Source organism: Morus notabilis, unplaced genomic scaffold (genome assembly GCF_000414095.1).
Source record: "Morus notabilis unplaced genomic scaffold, ASM41409v2 Scaffold342, whole genome shotgun sequence".
NCBI classification, from domain to species: Eukaryota; Viridiplantae; Streptophyta; class Magnoliopsida; order Rosales; family Moraceae; genus Morus; species Morus notabilis.
The window spans coordinates 712,120-731,731 of record NW_010366042.1 but is presented as its reverse complement, the minus strand read 5'-3'; the positions used below and the strand labels follow the sequence as shown (position 1 = coordinate 731,731).

Here is a 19,612-nt window from a genome sequence, read left to right as displayed (position 1 = left end):
GACCGGTCGACCGGTCAGCCTTACAGTCCGGTCGACCGCATAGGTCGACCGATTTTCATGTGATCCGGTCGACCGCACTGGTCGACCGGTGGAATCAGCTGCGCGAGAGAAGCTCGTGAAAATCAATCCAAAACCTGCAAATCCAGTCCCAAATCAAGATTTTTCAAAGGAAAACCACTAGATCTGGGTTCTAGGTCCTAAAACAAGTCCAAAGAACCCAAGATCTCTAATTTCTACTCTGGTTTGACTCAAAACCCATCAAAATCCGGTTTGAACCAAAAATAAGTTTTGAAATCCAAAAACTTAAGATTCAAGAGAGGTTCTTTCAGTAATCTTACCTCGAATCCTTCTCTTGACGTTGAAAACTTCTTTAAATCTTTACTTGGTTCAAGATCCGTTTGATTTGGGACAAAAATGAGAGAGAGGGAGAGAGAGAGAGAGAGCACGGGAGAGTGAGAGTGAAGGAGAGAGAGTGCACAGGAAAGGAAAAAGGAAAAAAGAAAGAAAAAAAAAAGAAAAAAAAAGGAAAGAAAATAGACAAGTGTCAATATTTTAAAAGAGCAGTCCAGAAATGCGCCCATACACACTTCTGGTTTAAAATAAATTACTGAGAATAATTTAAATACCTTAGAACTATTTAAACTCACACGTGTCAGAAACATTTATTAATTAAACTCAATTAATAATCCAGATTAGGCACACTAATAATCTCAATTACCTTAATTAATCTTAATTAATTCTTCAGGTGTTACATGTATTACATTCTTTTTATTGTCATTATTATTAGGAATGAATTTACTACTAGCTACTATGCTTTATCTATTATGTTATTTGTCTTTATTTCATAATTTACTGATGAATTCATGACTCTGTTAAGTTATTACCGTATCACTTCATATATATTATATATATTAATAACCATGACAATATATATTTTTATCTGGTTGATTTCGTAGAACCTACGAGTCATTTTAATAATAACGATAACAATTTTTTATTAATCGTCTTGACATGCAATGTTAGTTCTTTGAGAATGTCGAATCCTATAAAGTTTAAAGTCTCGTTTATTTTATTAATTCGAGTTTTATTATAGTAAAAAATTTTTAAAAATAGTCACATTTAATTTTTTTATTACAGTAAATTTTTTTTACATAAAATCATATCTCAATTCGAATTAAAAACTCAAATTAACGAACGAAACAGACTCTAAAACTCACTATAATTGGATGCAATTGCGATTGCATGATTTTAAAAACTGTAAGCGAGTATTGAATTAAAATCATGCGGAGAAAGTATTACAGACGCAGACATGTTAGAATAGTTATATTCTACTTTATATATCTTTAATATACTCCTGCAACAGCGAGATTTTAAATAATATTCTGACATGATATCATGTCTTCTCGTTGCTGAACAAAATAATAAATTATGAATGAAAAACCAACGATTTCATTTATTTAGCGTTTAGTAGAGGGATTTATTTTATTTATTTTATGATTTGAATTATGATTCGTTATTTATTATAATATTTTTTTTTATAAAAAATATATATAAATAAAAAATAATTCGAATCACATAATTTAAATTCTCTAACTAAACAAATTATTAATTGGATCAACGTCATTCGCGGAGGTGAATCAATGCTATGCAATAATGATCCAGAAAATAATCGAAACCATAGTGATGGTTGTAGACGCGGTAGTGGTTGTAGACGTGGTCATAGTAATGATAACCACACCTCCTCAAAAGTTGAGAAAATTGTGTGTGGCCACCGGAAATGGAAAAATAAGGAAGAGAAACGAGAAAAAGGAAAAGGTGTAGAGACAAACTTTTTTGAACATTATGATCCCACATAGATGTTGCGGATTTTTTTGAGAATTTTGAGAATTTTGAGAATTTAATTAGCCATCAATACAGCTTGAAAATGATGTTCTCACACCGTTAAGAGCTTTTTACTGTAGTAAAAAAGTTAGATGTGAGAGCTTTTTACTGTAGTAAAAAAGTTAGATGTGATTGTTTGTGAGAGCTTTTTACTGTAGAAAAACTCGAATTCTAAACTCGAATCAATGAAGTGAACGGGGCCTGTTTTGTAAATTTTAGGTCCCGTTCATTTCGCTAATTCGAGTTTAGAATTTGAGTTTTACTGCAGTAAAAAGCTCTCATAAACAATCACGTCTAACTTTTTTACTACAGTAAAAAGCTCTCATATAAAATCACATCTCAACTCGAATTAAAAACTCGAATCAGCGAACTAAACGGGCGTTTTTTTTTTTTATTTTATGCTTGTTTTATAACTTTTTGGTGTGTTTTTATTTCTAATGTGTTTTATTATAAAAAAATGATTGTGATTTGTATGTTATATTCTCATAATTCTTTATTTTATTTTCCATGAAGAAATATGGATTTCAATAATGACAAAGATTGTGCTAAAGTTAATAATGAAGTCTTTTGTTTGGCAGACAGTGAAACAACACACACAATTCTTAAAATATATTGTTGCCCGGTAGCACAAAGCTTATAATTAATGACGCAATGTATTCAAGTAGATCGAAAAAGAAATCTACTAAGTTTTAAAGATATACGTCATAACGGTTATCATATTAAAATAATAAATAAAAAAAACGTTGAATATCTTTATATTATGTCTATTATCTTTGGAAAGAAAAATATATTAAAAAAACTACCATCATACTCTTCTGGACTATACTATACATTTATAAATCTAATTGAGTTCTATGTGGTGAAGGATCAAAGAATCAAATAATCCAAGAAATTAGTTCCTCCAAGCAATAAGGACATTGTCATAAGTTCACAACCAGTCCCCTCATGTCAATTACTCTATTACTCTCCCTAGCCTGCCATAATAATCCGTACATCTCCCATAACTAATTTAAGTGTGAACCACGATACAATATGACAAGCATTATAATAACATCATGATACTAGGGAGAGTATTAAGAGTATATCTTCTCTTTGCACTACAGTCTTCCCATATCTCAACATGGGCAACTAAACCCTTTTTTGAGTTACTTTGATGCAGCGGAACCAATAGAATAGGTTTTACCGGCCTAACCCAGATAAAGAATTGGACTTAAAGTTCCAAATCCACCTAAAAACAATAACTAAAGAGATGTTTGGTTTATGGATTAGAATAATGAGATTAGAATCATTTTTAATTTACGTGTATTTTTTATGAGAGAAAACACTGTAAGGAATCATAAACCGTGATTCGAATCAGAGTACGAATCTCTCAATCAAACAACCCATAAATATCCACTAAGATAAATAACATACTAATAACAGAACTAAGCTTAATTAATAAACTAGAACAAACGATAATAAAAATATAAAAACGAATGCTCATAGCTAAAATCTTCCTACATCAAACTTCTTCCACAACAAGGTCTAAACAAGAAATCTATTGGGCCAGAGGACTATTACAAAGACTTTTGATAAGAACTAATAAGTATATGAACATCAAACTGTATATATCAAACATGGCCCATATTTCTGATTCCAAAAGTCAAAGTATTGTGAACCAGTTGAAAATTGTGGTCTTTCAATATAGGTTGCTTGTCCCAGTTTTCCAATACCAATTAATGCAACAAAAGTAGTCTCCAATCTACATTGACAATTTAATAAGAGTTTGTTATACTCTCTAATTCAATAACTTTTTCAATATGATTTATTCAAACTAATAATTAATAATAGGGAAATTTTCATATTATTATTCTGTGTTTTAATACAATTATCTTTTAATACGTTATGTTTTTAGTAATTTTAAATTGATACTTCAACGTTTTAAAAAATCATTTTTAGCACTTTAAGGTCATTTTTTGAAATATAAAATGTCAAAATTACTCTTCCCATTAATTAACCAAAAAACTAATAATAAATTTAAAAAAATTCTGAAAAATATTTTAAACATTTAAAAATAAAAAGTAAAAATAATGCTTTAAACTAAAAATAATTTTTTATAATTTTTTCTAAATTTATTAGTTTTTAGTAAAGTAATGAGAATAATAAATTTGACATTTTACATCTTTTAAGATGACCTCAAGATACTAAAAATGATTTTTTGAAACGTCAGTGTATTAATTTAAAATTATTAAAAACACATAGTACTAAAAGATAATTATATTAAAACATAGAGCGCCAATATAAAATTTTTCCTTAATAATAATAATAACACTAATAATAGTAAGAGCACCCCAATTAAGACTCAGATTAATTGCATCTAAAATATCTAGAGCGTTCATGCACCTTACGTAAACTAGAAAAATATCAGCCTGTCGACTCCTTCCAAACTTAGGGTTATCGTCTTCCAAAGACCTTTTCTTTTTTGAACAATTATAAGGGGGAAAAAAAAAGGGGTTACTTTTTGGCTTTCAGAAAAATCCCAGTCCCTTTTCCTTTTTTTTTTAATTTTGATTTTTTCTGCATCCCGTTTGAGTGGTTGACACGGCTTAAGTTGAGATAATATTTGCTGAGAACTAAAAGAACACTGCCACATTTCTAACGGTGAAGAAAACAAAATTTAAAACCTTAAGGCTACAATTAAGGTATTATTAGATAATATATTATATATAATTATAAATAAATCACCGTTGGCAACTAGGTATTCTGTTATTTGTGTCTCTTTCTCCCAAACTTTCCAGCGCCTCATCTACGCAAATGAAAAAAAAAAAAAAAAAAAAATTTAAAGGTGACTACAAATCTAATTGAGTTCTATGTGGTGATGGATTAAAGAGTCAAATAATCCAAGAAATTAGTTCCTCCAGTCCCCTCATGTCAATTACTCTCCCTAGCCTGCCATAATACTCCGTACATCTCCCATAATTAATTTAAGTGTGAACCATGGGCAACTAAATTAATAATAACATCATGACAAGCATTATAATAACATCATGATACTAGGGAGAGTATTAGAGTATATCTTCTCTTTGCACTACAGTCTTCCCATATCTCAACATGGGCAACTAAACCCTTTTTTGAGTAACTTTGATGCAGCGGAACCAATAGAATAGGTTTTACCGGCCTAACCCAGATAAAGAATTGGACTTAAAGTTCCAAATCCACCTAAAAAACAATAACTAAATATCCACTAAGATAAATAACATACTAATAACAGAACTAAGCTTAATTAATAAGCTAGAACAAACGATAATAAAAATATAAAAACGAATGCTCATAGCTAAAATCTTCCCACATCAAACTTCTTCCACAACAAGGTCTAAACAAGAAATCTATTGGGCCAGAGGACTATTACAAAGACTTTTAATCAAAATGCATATAATCTTCGATGCCATTTGTGTTTCTTTAATAAAATTGAACATGTTTAAGAACGAAAAGCAAAGCTCATAGGAATCAAAGACGCGCCTGCACATGCAGATATATCACCATTCCAAAACTGCACACTAATTATTGTTAATCTCAAGTTCAAAACTGGTTTAAGTTAACAACTATACTCCTTTAGCAAAAATGATAACCTGCAAAACCAAAACCATCTAAACTAGAAGTAGTACTACTTTTACCAGTTAATGAAGCCAATTCAGTTATGAACTAGCAATATGTTGAATAACGCAGCAACTAATTTATCAAATCACACAAAATATTTAAAAAAAAAAATCATGCAAAGCAAAATATTACCTCTATTACAACACAAAATAACCTCTCATTTTGGTACCCAAATTCATTTAACGGATTTAATAGAAAGATAACCACCTAAATACAGAAACCAAAAGACATAACAACTAACAAGTACCCACTTGACTAGTGAACCCCTTAGAATTAAAGATAAGCAATTATCAAAAAAAAAAAAAAAATCAATACCAAACATAAGCATATGAAAAAACAACCAATTTTACAAATGCCAACAAAATAGCAAAATGTCATCTTTATTACGATTGCGAAACAACGAGTCTCATTTTGGTTCCGATTGAACCGAATTAACAGAAAACATGAAAGAAACCATGGCTAACACAGAAACAGACCGAAATCAGACGCGATCAGACATTGCTGGTCTAAGAAGAATCCTTTCTTTTCGATTGAGAAAAGTTCTGAAAAATCGGATAAGAATTGGTAGTGATTCCCAAAGCAGCGACAACAATCATGACAGCGGCTATACCTCCAGAGATTCTATTGGTAATAGAAAGGGTCGAAGAGAGCTGCGGCTTGTAAATCAGAAGATGAGGAGACAAGGGACGTAGATGGCTGCGAAAAGCCCCATGGTCAGCGCCACCGCCGCCGCCGCGGAGACGAAGAACCAGATGGAGAGTGGACTCCTTCTGGATGTTGTAGTCGGCGAGGGTTCGGCCGTCTTCGAGCTGTTTTCCGGCGAAGATCAGACGCTGCTGGTCCGGCGGAATTCCCTCCTTGTCCTGGATCTTGGCCTTGACGTTGTCGATGGTGTCGGAGCTCTCGACCTCGAGAGTGATGGTCTTGCCGGTTAGGGTTTTCACGAAGATCTGCATATTTTCAGAGGAAATCGAAGGAAAAAGGAGAGATTTTTGGGTGAAGTGATCGGGATTCGGGAAGAGTGGAAAGGGAAAGTTGGATAATTGGATTAGGTCTGTCAAATAAAATGGAGTTGGGCACATTTAAGTATTAATTTATTTATTTAATCTGTTTAATATAAATAATTTAGGTGTTAATTTATTTATTTAATCTTTTTTTTTTCAGAATCTATTTATTTATATTTTACACTATAAATATAAGTCATAAATTTTATATTTTTCATATTTTATTTAAATTAAATCTGCCAAAAATTTTCTAATAAAAATATTTGTCCGCATTTATTTATATTTTAAATAAGAAGCTTAATAAATTGAGTAAATTTAAATTAATTTTGTGTCAATTGTGTCATCGATTTAGATTGTGTGTATATCTCTCATAATATAATAATGACAGAGAAATAATTCTTTAAAAAATAAAAAATAAAGCATTACCAACTAATAGTCCGTTTAGTTCGTTGATTCAAATTTTTAATTTAAGTTGAGATATGATTTTATGTGAGAATTTTTTTACTGTAGCAAAAAAATTAGATCTGATTATTTCTGAGAACTTTTTACTATAACAAAACTCAAATTTATAAAATAAATGGGACCTAAGACCTTTTAATGGCACTTAGGAGTTTAGATGGAAAGTTGCGGGTTTAATCCTGTCTTATATCAAAAAATAAAATAAAACATTGTCTTTATGTGTTACAAGAAAAGATTGTATTTAAATATATGCTCAATCTCATCTTAAATTTCAATCACAGTATCGACCCTAGACCCTAATCTCAATGTTGGTCTCAAACCTTGAACTTCGATCAGGTTTTCAGACTTTGATCTCGACTTTAATTTTGATCTTTAATACTTTTAAAATGTTTGATATGTTTGTTAATACGATCCTTTTTAAGTAAAACTTTTTGGTACAATCTTCTATTTTTTCATATTAGATTTCACAATTCATGTTGCATTAATTTTAATTTTTGTATTATATCATAGGAGGTATGAATGTTACGAAACCCCGTATTCTTTTAAAGTAATACATATTTGCTACTACCATGCACCAAATGTTCAATATGTAACATTTCTGTTGAATTCATTTTTTTTTACAACTGCAAAAATTACTAACTAGTAACCCGGATTAGGTTATTGTTTCTCTTTTCTTTTTCTTTTCACAAATACTGTTGTTAATAAACTTCAACGACTAATGGTTGCATTTATTTGATGATTATACTAAAAAGAAAAAAAAATATTAAACCAAAAATATGCAACTTCCCTCTTCGTCACCAAGTATTAGAACTGCAAGTTTAAACCACGGTAAACGGACCGATTCAAAGCCCGTAACTATCGGCCCGATCTTAAATTTTTTAGACTTAAAACAAGACTGATCCGTTCCGAACATCATATTTTTAAAAAAAAATTTAAATACTTTATAGGCTTAAGGTCGGACCGGCCTTTAAACATTTTAGACTTAAGACTGAACTGAATCAACTCTCTATTTTTTAAGATCACACTAGGCCGACTCAAAATTTTTCTTTAAGTCGTCGGGCCCGAGCCGAGCCAAGACGGTAGTCTAAACTTACACCTCTTAATACGTTGCTAGCGAATACACCTTTTCTTTTTTTTTTTTTTTTTGGTTGCCCATGCGATTTGCGAAGTACAAGTTATTTTCCGTATAAATTTCCACGTCTTGAATATTCCTGTAGAACCTTGCAAGGATCTTTTTCTTTCTTGTGCAAGATTATTGCTAAATTAGAAATCATGCCAAAATGATGATGATAACCATCCGATTTCTTGCGTACTTTGTTCAAAAAACATTTATAAAAAAAAAAAAAAAGAGCTTTGAAAATTGGAAGAAAATAAAATTAGATAAAAAGTGGGGTTTTCTTTAAATAAAAGGCTTCACAAAACTAAAATTGAGATGGAAGCCTGAAACAAATGGGCAGATTAGCTTAGCTTAGCGTTTGCTTTTTACAACAATCCCATACAAGTTTTCTTTCCTCCATTTGAGGATCATATCCGAATATATACACAACAATGATATATAGCAAACAAAAATAGAAAGAATAAATGACCCATTTTATTTTTCCTTCATATTATCACTTATCAGCCAGAGCAGGAGCTTTGCAGATGGGACACAAGTTTTTCATTGATAACCACTTTTTGATGCAGTTCACATGGTAATCATGACCGCAAGTTTTCAGTGACCCAACATCATCCATGTTCTTGTACTCCTCCTGTCAATTAAACCACAGATTTACAAAAGTCACTTAAAAAGAATAATTTGACTGAAGTATTTTTCAGCACCAAAGATTAATTTAAAAAAAAAAAATGATAAATGAAAAATGCTTGGTAGGAAATCTTACCCATACCACACAACACTTGACCATTAGATTTTCATCAAATTTCGTTAAGTTTGGCATTTTTTAATGATATGATTTCGATGTAAAATGTTTAGAAATATGAAAGATAAGAGAGAATAACAAGTAACGTACTTTTATACATATGTATATATATAATCTGATTGTCCAGTAGTGTGTGTGTGCGCGTCTATATGTTTATGAGTTTACTTATATGTATGTATGCAAGACTATTATTAGTAACAAGTTTTAATGCCTTGACTGAGTATTTGTAATGACTAGAAAACCTTTTATCGGATACTCGGAGCCTATTAACAACTCTTAGAGTCTAAGCCGTAACAATAGTTGCATCAAGAACTTCAATTTAATAGTGAGAAAAAGAAAAAAAAAAAATCTCACCAGGCAAATAACGCACGTCCCTTCCTCCTGGATTTGGTCAGATGAGCAATATATGGTTTCTGTCACACACTTTGACATCAAATCTGCAGACAAACCAGTGCTAACACTCCCGATACGTTCCCCAAGCGCAAGAAGTTCCTGTTTCAGACATTATCCATGATGTTCAAAGACCCACAAAAATGTAAAGGAAAAAAAGAGAACATAGAGAGGAATGCGGTCAGTTACCTCATAGCTCATGTTGTCTACATCCAACCTCATGTCCCTGTGCTGATCAGAGATATTTCTCGAACCATACAAGGCTGAACGCTCCACAACCATAAAACCCTGAAAAGATATCATATCTTCTGCAGTCAGTCGAATTGCCTGTGATCTTCTTCAGCACAAGATTTTATAGATGTTTTTAACCAAAAATGAACCAAACTGTTGGATCATGAAAGTAAAACACTGATAGTTTTGAATGAAGGAAGCACATCAGGTGAATTACATACTTCAGTAGAAAACCGATCATGGAAACCCGTCTCATCAGATACTACACGATATCTTTCGTTTGATATTCTGGATCTGCCATGTCTCTCGGCACTATGCCACCCTATGTTGGACAATGGCCGAGGATGTCTTGGGTGACTTTCAGTTACCAATTGCAATCCCTCATCAGGAGGAGCAGCATGCCCCAGCCGCAAGCTACTTGAAGAAGCCCTCATAGTTGGGCTGGATCTTTGAGAATAGCTGCTGCGAACACCTCTCACGGGTTGGGTAGAGGTACCGGGATAGCTTTGAGGAACCACACCACTTCTGTTTTGAATGAAGTCATGATGGTATCCCTCATTGCTGGAATTGCTTCCTAAAAGGAAGCGTTGCACAGGCTCATGACTGAAAACACTCGTATCTGCAACATTTAAAAGAAAAAAAAAAGAGAAAAAAAAGACACTCTCGAATGAATCCCGGACTATATGTATCACTTAAGAAAAGATATACCAGTCACGATTAAAAAAAGGAAGCTAAGAATATAGCTGCAACTAACCTGAAACCAGAGCACCCCCGGGCGGAGAAATACCAAAATGGTTCCACTCTCTGTTCAATCCAGCTGAAGGCTGAACTGACAGATCCAGTGTGCTAGGATGCTCAATGGGGTTTGTAGAATAGGAATTATGCGAAGGATTGCTGGATAAATGTGTCCTAGCTAGGTTGGACTCCAAGTCGTGTGTAGACCGGCTTCTCACATTCCTCATAGATCCTTCAGCCCTTATGGAAAGACCATGTCCTCTGTAATTGGGATTCATATTAACAAGATCCCATGGCATGTGCTGTGTATCTAAACCTACTTTCTCATGCCGCAACTCTGAAGGTATAGGAACGTCAGAAGAACTCCCAGCACCATAGTATCTGCTTGTGCTGCCTCTATCACAGCCAGATGGGATTCCTGGACTTTTACGCTTGTGAGGGCCGGTTCCACTACCCATCGTAAGATCAATAAAACCACCCTCAACGCCTTGCAATGTCTGCCTGTCGTAATTGGAAGAAGAGGTGTGGTGAGCAAAATTTTCAGCAACTGCAGGGAAGGTTCCACCATTTAATGGATGCTGAAAGGGATCGTGAGATGAGCCTGAAGCATCGGGTGGATAACGCGGTACTTCAACATTGTGACTTGAGGAAGAAAACCCATTTGACCTTGGTAGAGGATTCCAATGTGAAGCAAAATGCATTCCATCTACAAACATGTTTTCCATTGGATAAAAGAACGAACCATTGTCTGCACTGCCGGCCCTGGCTGCAGTATTAGATCAAGAGTTAGAAGCAGCCATGGCAACAACGGTTATTCTACAACAAACATTGAAGATGATAGAAACTCAACAATGACATCGTAATCATTTCACCAAAAAAGAAAATTTAACACAGAAAGATGACATCAGATTTGTATGTCATGTGACACCACAAAGTAGAGGGTGGCATTACACAGGTAACGTTTCATATTTTGCCCGAGCATGCAATTTAGAAAGGCGAGAAAAAAAAATGTATGCCCCGAGAAAAGATTGAAAGGTTCAACACTGGTGTGCATAACAAAGTAATGATGATAAACCAGTAATAAATTATAGTCATGTTACCCATATGCCCAAACGATTGTTCTGTCTGCATGTGATTCCAGTTTTGATCATGGTCACTGTCAAACATTTGAGACGTGTTAAATAGATGCCTATGTCCCATATTTTTGTTGCCCCCGAGTTGATGTTATTTATGTCCTGGAGTCAGAATCTGCCAAAGGCAAACCACCCTGCATGACCAGAAGACACATTCAGATTCAAATTGCAGAATAACTTGATTTTTAGAAACAGTTGGTAACATCTCCCGTATAAAAAAATTCGCATAATGTAAAAAAGCATCTGAAGCAGCATATTATACCTATCCTGGAGAAATAAATACGGAAATCGTGAAGGCAAAGGAAAAGAGCTTGATTTAAAAATATTAATACAGTATTAGATTTGTAGTACCTATTCTGTCATACTCACATGCAGAAGTAGAAATTCAAAAGTGGGAAGCAAAGAAATGACTAATGCGTAATATATTCGAGACTAATAGAAAGGACAATACCTGAATTAGAATAATTGGTAACTAAGCAAGTGCATAAGAGGTAACAATCTAGTTATGAAATTTTCCTATCCAAAACAACACCAGTGTTTCTTTCCCTTTTGCCCGCACCCAGAACCATCTATGGACATAAACTGATTAGATACATCATTGGAAGGAAACAGTCATAGAACTGACATCGACGATATATCTCTCAGTGTGGGGGGACACATCTGTACCCATCCAAAGAGTTGAATACCAGTCTAGAAAATATAAGGTAATCCGTTACCCCAGTGATTGGGAAAAATAAGGACTAAGATATATTGAACAGAACCTTGCAGCTACGGAAAGGTGCATAATTGAACACATAGAGGCAAGGTGTCTCAACAAACCTTTTCAGTAAAGGAAACAAGCCCAGCACTAAGCTGGTGTTCAGCAGAGGCTCTCTATAGAAAGTTGCTTGATATATCAACATTAGCAGAAGAGCTATACACTACGAGAATCAGCTAACAACCAAAAAGTCTCCTAGTCGCAAAATTCCAAATATAGGAAATAGATGAATCATGACTTGAAATAAGATAAACACAGGAAGTCAATTATAAAAGTTAAATCAGTTATTTCTTCTTTTTTTATTTTTAATATCAAACCACTTATAAAAGTTATTCATACAAACTGGGCGTGCACATACAAACTACGCATGATGTGGACCACCTAAAATCGTTATCATGTGCATGATCGTTAGCATGTCCAACCAAGATGAACGAATCATGTTTCTAACAATTACCCTTGAATCTATTAAACTACTATCAAAAGACATATTCGGCTAGCTAATAAGAAATTCAACAAATTGTGTTATAGCATATTAAGTGGAGCATATTACTTGAATCATAAAGATTGTTGAATTTGTAAAATTCTATAAAACCACATCAAGTTTCTAAACTTACAAATCATCCCCCAAAAATAAAGGGGCTCATCTAATAATTTCAATGACCATTATGGCTAGTTATAAAATACGTAGAATCTTTCATAACTGTCTATATGATACAAATACTGTGCTGTACTTTTTTTTTCCCAAAAGATACAACTGTTTATATCTAAAGACAAAAGCTTTCGATTTGTATTCATAAACTCTCATCAGAGAGGCATGGTTGTAAAAGTATTTTCTAGCAGCAATAAGGATATATTCATATATACAAAATCTTGAAGATCTCCATTAATAAAGTGCAGAAGAACCTCGTCAAAGGCACAGTTACTAGTGAACCAAGCTGACAAGCAACCAACCCTTCAGCCAACAGAGTCCACTGACCCCCATCTAGGCAATAACGACTACAAGCAAAGTCCAAGTATCCAACTCTCCTCCATTTTGATAACCTATATCACCCTCAAGAATCGAACGTTTCTCTCTCTGTTAGAAACATTGGCACCTCAATGATGGTTGTTATGATCAACTTACGCATGTGAGGTAATCATCGCATGGATAAGATCAAGGATACAATCACCTAACACAGCTCAAGGCTGCAACATCTGATAATCAGCGTGCAACTATAGCACCAACCAGCAGATAATGCCAAACAACCATAATAGGGCAACCAGGTCTGTAAAGAATTTTGGCCAATCCAGAGTCATGATAGACTAAGTTCCCAAGTCCATAGTACAAATTGCCCCAAATCCCATCAAGTACACAACTCTTTTGATGAACTCACCTAAACACACATACACAGTAGATCCTTCAATGAAACCCACTTAGTAATACCTCCAAAAGGCAATCAAAGAAAACTCCATATAAGGAGGTAGGGAGAAAGAAGAGTAGGCTATGAAAAGTTTTTATCGTAGTGCTACTGTATAGGCTACAAGGTCAACCAACCAGCATCACTCAAGAAGTGAAAAATACAACTTATTAGACGTCTTTTCATGACGACCACTCTCTCTACCTTGCAATAACACTCCATACATCTCCCATAACTAATTAAACAGTAAACCATGATACGACAATCGTCGCATCATCATCATCATCATCATCAGTAAATCTTCATTTGCACTAGTCTCCCACTATATCAGGTGGATGGGCCACCAGACCATGTTGTTAGATTAAATTCTTCTACAACAAGGTCTACATAATACAGAAAGTTCAAACATAGAATCTTTAGTACCAAAGTGTCTCTTCCAAAAAATAAGTTCGGCCTATAGAACTCAATAGTGGCAACAGGTCATGCTAATAAGTCCAGTAGAGATGGCAAAGTTTCAACTGAATCCCTCCCTCGGAAGTACAAATGACAACAAGGTGCCTGCAACACCATTTGCAATTCAGAATATGAAAACTGCGGACTAGAACTAACCTATTCACTATCTTCAATATTCTGAACAAGAGAGCTATTAGATCAAAGGAGTATCTATACAAAAAGTTTTCAACTATGCATTTAACCTTCAATGCCATTTTTTTTCTCAAAAAAAAATTTTGAAAATACTTATGAAAGAAGAGCAAAGCTCATAAAAATCGAAGACTTACCTGCACATCAGATATATCATCATTCCAATACTTCGTCCTAATTATTGTTAATCTCGAGTTCAAAACTGAGTTAAGTTAACAATAACTATACTTCATCAGCAAAAGGAAAACCTGCATAAGGAAAACCATCTAAACCCGGTAGATGCTTAAGAATCCGGAGAGAAACTACAAGTACTACTACTATTACCGGCTCAATGAAGCCCCAGCTATGATCTAGCAATTGTTGAATAACAAAAAGCTTCAATCATCACTTTCCTCCTCAAAAATCTTTTTTACCAACACAAGCCTTCGATAAACCCCAGAATTTCTAAGCACTGAAAAATCTCAAGTTGTGTTACTATTACCTTCTCAATATAGGTAACATAAAGTAAAATGGACATCAGTGGATATTCGTTCAAATACCATAAATGAATAGATTAAGCTTAAAAAGAACAAAAAAAAAAAATTATTACTAACCCAACTCGACCAAACAACGATTCTTTACTTTCATTTACCCAAAAAATGCTGATCATCGTCAAGAACCAAAACTAATACAAATAAGCATGCATCATAACAACCTTCCACACAATCCATTAGCCATACTTTTTCGCCTAGAATATAGAACCAAACAAAAGCTAAAATCCAAAAGTTCGGAACATTGTTAACCAGTTAAAATTCTCAAAATCACAAATACAAAAGCCTCAGCCATAAACTACGATGCACGAAACAGAAAAAGAAAACCAAAATGATTAGCAAAACATAATATTAAAAAAAAAATTAAAAATAATAGAAAATAAAAAACGATCAGCGAATCAGATGTCGCAAACGGCGAATCGGACAACACCGATCATCAACCAAAAACCAGAAACGCCATAACTGATCAACTAAACGATGATCGGACCACACACATCAAGAAAATCGCACGTAAAGCGAATTATATTAAACCCGAAATATACATATATATATATATAAGCTTATATATACTCACACATACAAATACACAATATATATTATATATGCAAAGAAAGGAAAAAAAAAATTTAAAAATACCTGGAAGCCGGTGCCGGTAAGAAAAGTTTAGAGAGAGAAAGAGAGATAAGATTGTTTTGCAGAGAGAGAGGAGAAATGGAAATAAAGAGGGTCTTGGTGTAATTGTCTGAACAAATAACAACAAGAGGAGGAGAAATTTGGCTGGACTTTCCCACCGTCACCGGATACCGACACAGCCCGTCTGTGTTTTTTTTTTTATCAATTCCGTAATTTTTCTTTTACTTCCGTTTTTTAATTTTTTATTTCTTTGGCTGGACTTTTTTTTTTTAAATTTTTTATTGATATATAATATATTATTGAATTGTCGATCAACATTTCCGTGCTAGGTATTAAAGTAATTAAACAATATTATACGTTTCTAAAAAATTATTATACGTTTCTGAAAAAAAAAAAAAGGCCTTTCCTAAAATATATACTAAAGTGATTAAAGAATTTCTGGTGCATATATGTGATTAATTTAACAGCTTAAAAATGATTTTTTTTATAATTACATACCAATGAAATTCCCTAATTACCTCTTAAAACAAATTTTCTAATTAGTTGACATTGCGCCTTTGCAGAGAGTGTGGACGGCTGGCCCAAAGAACGTCGCCGCTGCGACGAATGCTTTGTTACTTTTTTTTCTTTTCTTTTCTTTTCTTTTTTTTTTTTTTTTTTTTTTTTTGGCTCATCAGGGGTTTTTTTCTGTTTTTTTTTTAATGTTTCTTTTTTTTTTTTTTTCCACCGATTTTTCACCTTTTAAATGGTTCTTTTCCCTTGTTGGGACTCTCTCTTTTATTTCTTCTTTCAAAATTAATGCATCATATTAGAATCTCACGTTAGCTAGATATATTAACATGATCCATTTAATAAAGTGGGAGTAATTTTTTCTTAATAAGTCAGTTTTGTTAAGTTAAGTTAGGCTCAATATCCTTTAATTTCTGTAAAATGGTATCAGAGCATGCCCAGTTTTAGAATGTTAGGTCCCCCAATATCGACTTATTCGCAACAGTTTGGCATGGTCCACGCTGTGCGTGAGGGGGCGTATTAAAATCTCACATTGGCTAGAAATATTGACATGATCCACTTAATAAGGTGAGGATAATTCTCTCTTAATAAGCTAATTTTATTAGGTTGAGTTATACCCAATATCTTTTAATTTATGTAAAACATCCCGTATTAAAGAATCTATAATCGTAAATTGAAACTCAGAACCTAATTAAATCACATGGGAATTTCTTTTCTTGGTAAAAATGACACGTGGGCATTTGACCAGGCATAAATCACACGCAGGCATATATTGATTTTCCATAAATATCTTTGTAATGTGAGATTTCGTTCGCTTATTTTTTTCTCTTTGTTTTTTTTTTCAAAATTCAAGCAATTACACAATTTATTTGACAAAATCAACGTTGGTTGCTTAAAATCATTATAAATCATAATTAGCCTGATGTTTTTTAATATAATATATGCTTTTCTTCACTTGTTTGTACACCTTTTGGTTGGGTAAGCACCAAGGAAAAAAGGTAGTAATAAATAATGGGTTGGAGGGCAGGGGCATAATATGTAGCTTACCTTTCTAAATAATGGAAGATTTTTATGGGTTGAAATGTTAAAAAAATGTTCCTAACTTGTGTGTTGGATTGGATTCACCTAGTGACAAAAGAAATGTATACGACGTTGTTCATTTCACCGATTTGACTTCTCAATTTTAAGTTTTAACAGTTAAAAACTCTCAGAATATGTCACACTTAACTTTTTTTATTACTGTTATAAAATGTCACATTTAAATTCGAATTGAAAATTTAAATTTACAAAGCAAACGAGACCTATGTGTACTTTAAAAAAAATGGATGAGAAATCTATGAGAAAATATGTGGTTGTCATAGATGACGTATTGAAAATTGATGAAAGTTTTCCAAACTCCCCACTTACTTCTTATTTTATTTGGAAACTCTTGTAGATAGATTCCCTTCAAATGAGAACCGTATGGTCAAAATTGCGTGTAAATTTGGAATGGGTAGGACCATGTCGACAATATGGCTTTTGTACATGGTCATCGTGGCGGCATTGTGGTTTTTCTTCCCAATCCTATTACTCAATTACAAGTGTATTGGACATGGCGGTTTAGGCTTGAGAAAAGAAGTAAAAGAAATACACAACCTAATCAAGGAACGGTTTATTCACGGCGGGTGTAAGATTTTGTCTTCCACCCATTCCCATCATAAGAGCTGTAAAGAGGACCGTCCGGCCCGATTCACATGGGCCATGAAGGAAAAACGAGCCGTGGTGCTTAAGTGAACCTTTAAGAGACGTTTGGTGTGTATAATATTGATCGTGAGAATGAGAATCTATGATCGTGTTTGGAATTGATCTTGTTTTTATTTTTCACGTTTTTTGAAAAAAAAATGAAAACGTTTTTAAAACGGTGTTTGGCGCAATAAAGACAAAAAATAGAAATGAAAACGATTTTTTAGTTTAGTGTAAAATAAGAGAAATGAAAAACGATTTTTAGTCGTTTTTCATTTTTTGTTTTCGTTTTCTCCTCTCTTGAGCAGAGAGAGAAAGAGAGATATTAATGAGTTTTTTTATACTAAAAACAATCTCTTGATAAAACTACCAAACGCATTTTTAAAAATGATTTGTGTCTGCGATTGAAGCGTTTTCATTTTCATTTTCATACCAAAAACAAAATTATTTTAGAATGAGTTCCAAACGCGTCCTATAAAATTATCATGTTTGGTACAAAAATTGTAATTTTTTTCATTCCTAAGAAAGTGAGATTCACTTTACCTCATTTTGAGGTAATCTAAAAACCCATTCACTATGGTTAATTCATTTTCTTAGGAATCTGAATACCAAGAGAAAAAGTTCAATAGACCACCACCATCACAAACTCATCATCGCACATCATCACACCCCACAGATCCACCGTCGCAAACCCCACCACCACCACCATAGATCCGGTGTTGCAAATCTCGACGACCGTAGATCCGCCGTTGTAGAAGCACCCTGACCACCACAACTCACCATCCTTACCATGGCCGCTGAATACCATCTCCCCACTAACTCATCTCCGGAGCTCGCCCATGTTCGTAATGGATGCCGAACTCCCCCTCCCTACCAAGATAATCACCGGAGCTCTGTGAAGTTGCCGGATATCGTCGGACCTCGCCAGAATCATCTTCCTCTTCTTCGTTGCCGCTTCTTAGATCTAGTTGTCTCCATCGCAACCCCCTGTCCGATGCCCACATACCTATTTTCGGCAAAGCTCGCCATGGATCCGCGAGACCAACGACAAAAACCAACCCAGGCCCCCTCAAAGCTGGTTGCCGCCTTCAAGGCTCCTCGATGTCACTCACCTACCTTCGTCGTAGTCCCTTCCATCGCAACTTTTAGCTTGCGCCTCTGACGTCGTCGCCGACCCCATCACTAAGCAGATATGGTTTAATCTTTCCTTATCGTAAGGGAAGGAGACGAGTGAGAGACAAATGCAAGACCAACGTGTTTTTTTTTCTTGGTAATTTTATCTATTAAATTTAACAAATTAATTTGTTATTAAATAAATTACAAAAAATGTTGAGTTATTTTTTCTACAATGTAATTTTTTAAATATTTTTATAATATTTGAAAAAAAAATAAAGAAATCTATGGTGTTAAAAATATATAATCACCTAATTTAACAAAATTAACAAAATTTAATTGGTTTTTAAATGTTTAAAATTATTGCTTTTATAAAAAGATACATTATATTACTATAGGCAACTAAACACAGTAAAATGGTGTTTCTGGTTCCTGTACATAACCAAACGTGACAATACATGTTTCCCGGGAATCATATTATCTTCTATCACTTTTCTAGTAAAACGATTCTTACTGATTACTACGTACCAAACGCCCTTTTAGAGTGTGGGTTTGGATTCTTACACATTACTCTTAATTAATATCTTTTTTAGTCAAATAACTATATTATTCAAAAGGGTGTTATTCAATAGTAAGGATTAAAAATTGATACACATACACTCTAAAAATAAGTTCAGTAATTTTCTCGATAAAATAGGGCCACAAGTGGCCTAATAGCTTGCTCAGTCTTTTATAGGCTAAAACCGTCCCAAATTGTAATATGTATTTTAAATATACAGTTGATCATCACACGAACGGGTACCAAGTCAAAGAGGCAAGCCATATGCTGATCTATTTGCACAACCCATTTTTTTACAACTCTACCTCTGCCTATGAATTGCAACTTGCAAGGCACAAACGGAAGTGAGTGACATGGGCCGTGT

General features: G+C 33.7%; 2 protein-coding genes across 7 annotated transcripts; both read right to left on the bottom strand.

Annotated features, from left to right (window-relative positions):
- Positions 1-5,878: 5,878 nt before the first annotated feature.
- Positions 5,879-6,587, bottom strand: LOC21407155 (ubiquitin). Its single transcript, XM_010109258.2, has one exon. The coding sequence runs from the start codon at positions 6,471-6,473 to the stop codon at positions 6,024-6,026; it is 450 nt and encodes a 149-aa protein (XP_010107560.1). The 5' UTR covers positions 6,474-6,587; the 3' UTR covers positions 5,879-6,023.
- Positions 6,588-8,373: 1,786 nt separating this feature from the next.
- Positions 8,374-15,384, bottom strand: LOC21407154 (probable E3 ubiquitin-protein ligase RHG1A). Of its 6 annotated transcripts, XM_024172933.1 has the most exons (9): positions 14,506-14,727; positions 14,319-14,429; positions 13,963-14,097; positions 11,353-11,519; positions 10,272-11,018; positions 9,739-10,136; positions 9,476-9,574; positions 9,251-9,388; positions 8,374-8,728 (listed from the first exon to the last, which is right to left on the bottom strand). In XM_024172933.1, the coding sequence occupies exons 4-9, from the start codon at positions 11,450-11,452 to the stop codon at positions 8,591-8,593; spliced, it is 1,620 nt and encodes a 539-aa protein (XP_024028701.1). In that variant the 5' UTR covers positions 11,453-11,519; positions 13,963-14,097; positions 14,319-14,429; positions 14,506-14,727; the 3' UTR covers positions 8,374-8,590. The 6 variants fall into 6 exon arrangements, with proteins under 6 accessions (XP_024028701.1, XP_024028700.1, XP_024028702.1 ...); XM_024172932.1 differs by having other exon boundaries at positions 14,319-14,727; XM_024172934.1 differs by lacking the exons at positions 13,963-14,097; positions 14,319-14,429; positions 14,506-14,727 and adding an exon at positions 15,348-15,384.
- Positions 15,385-19,612: the final 4,228 nt, after the last annotated feature.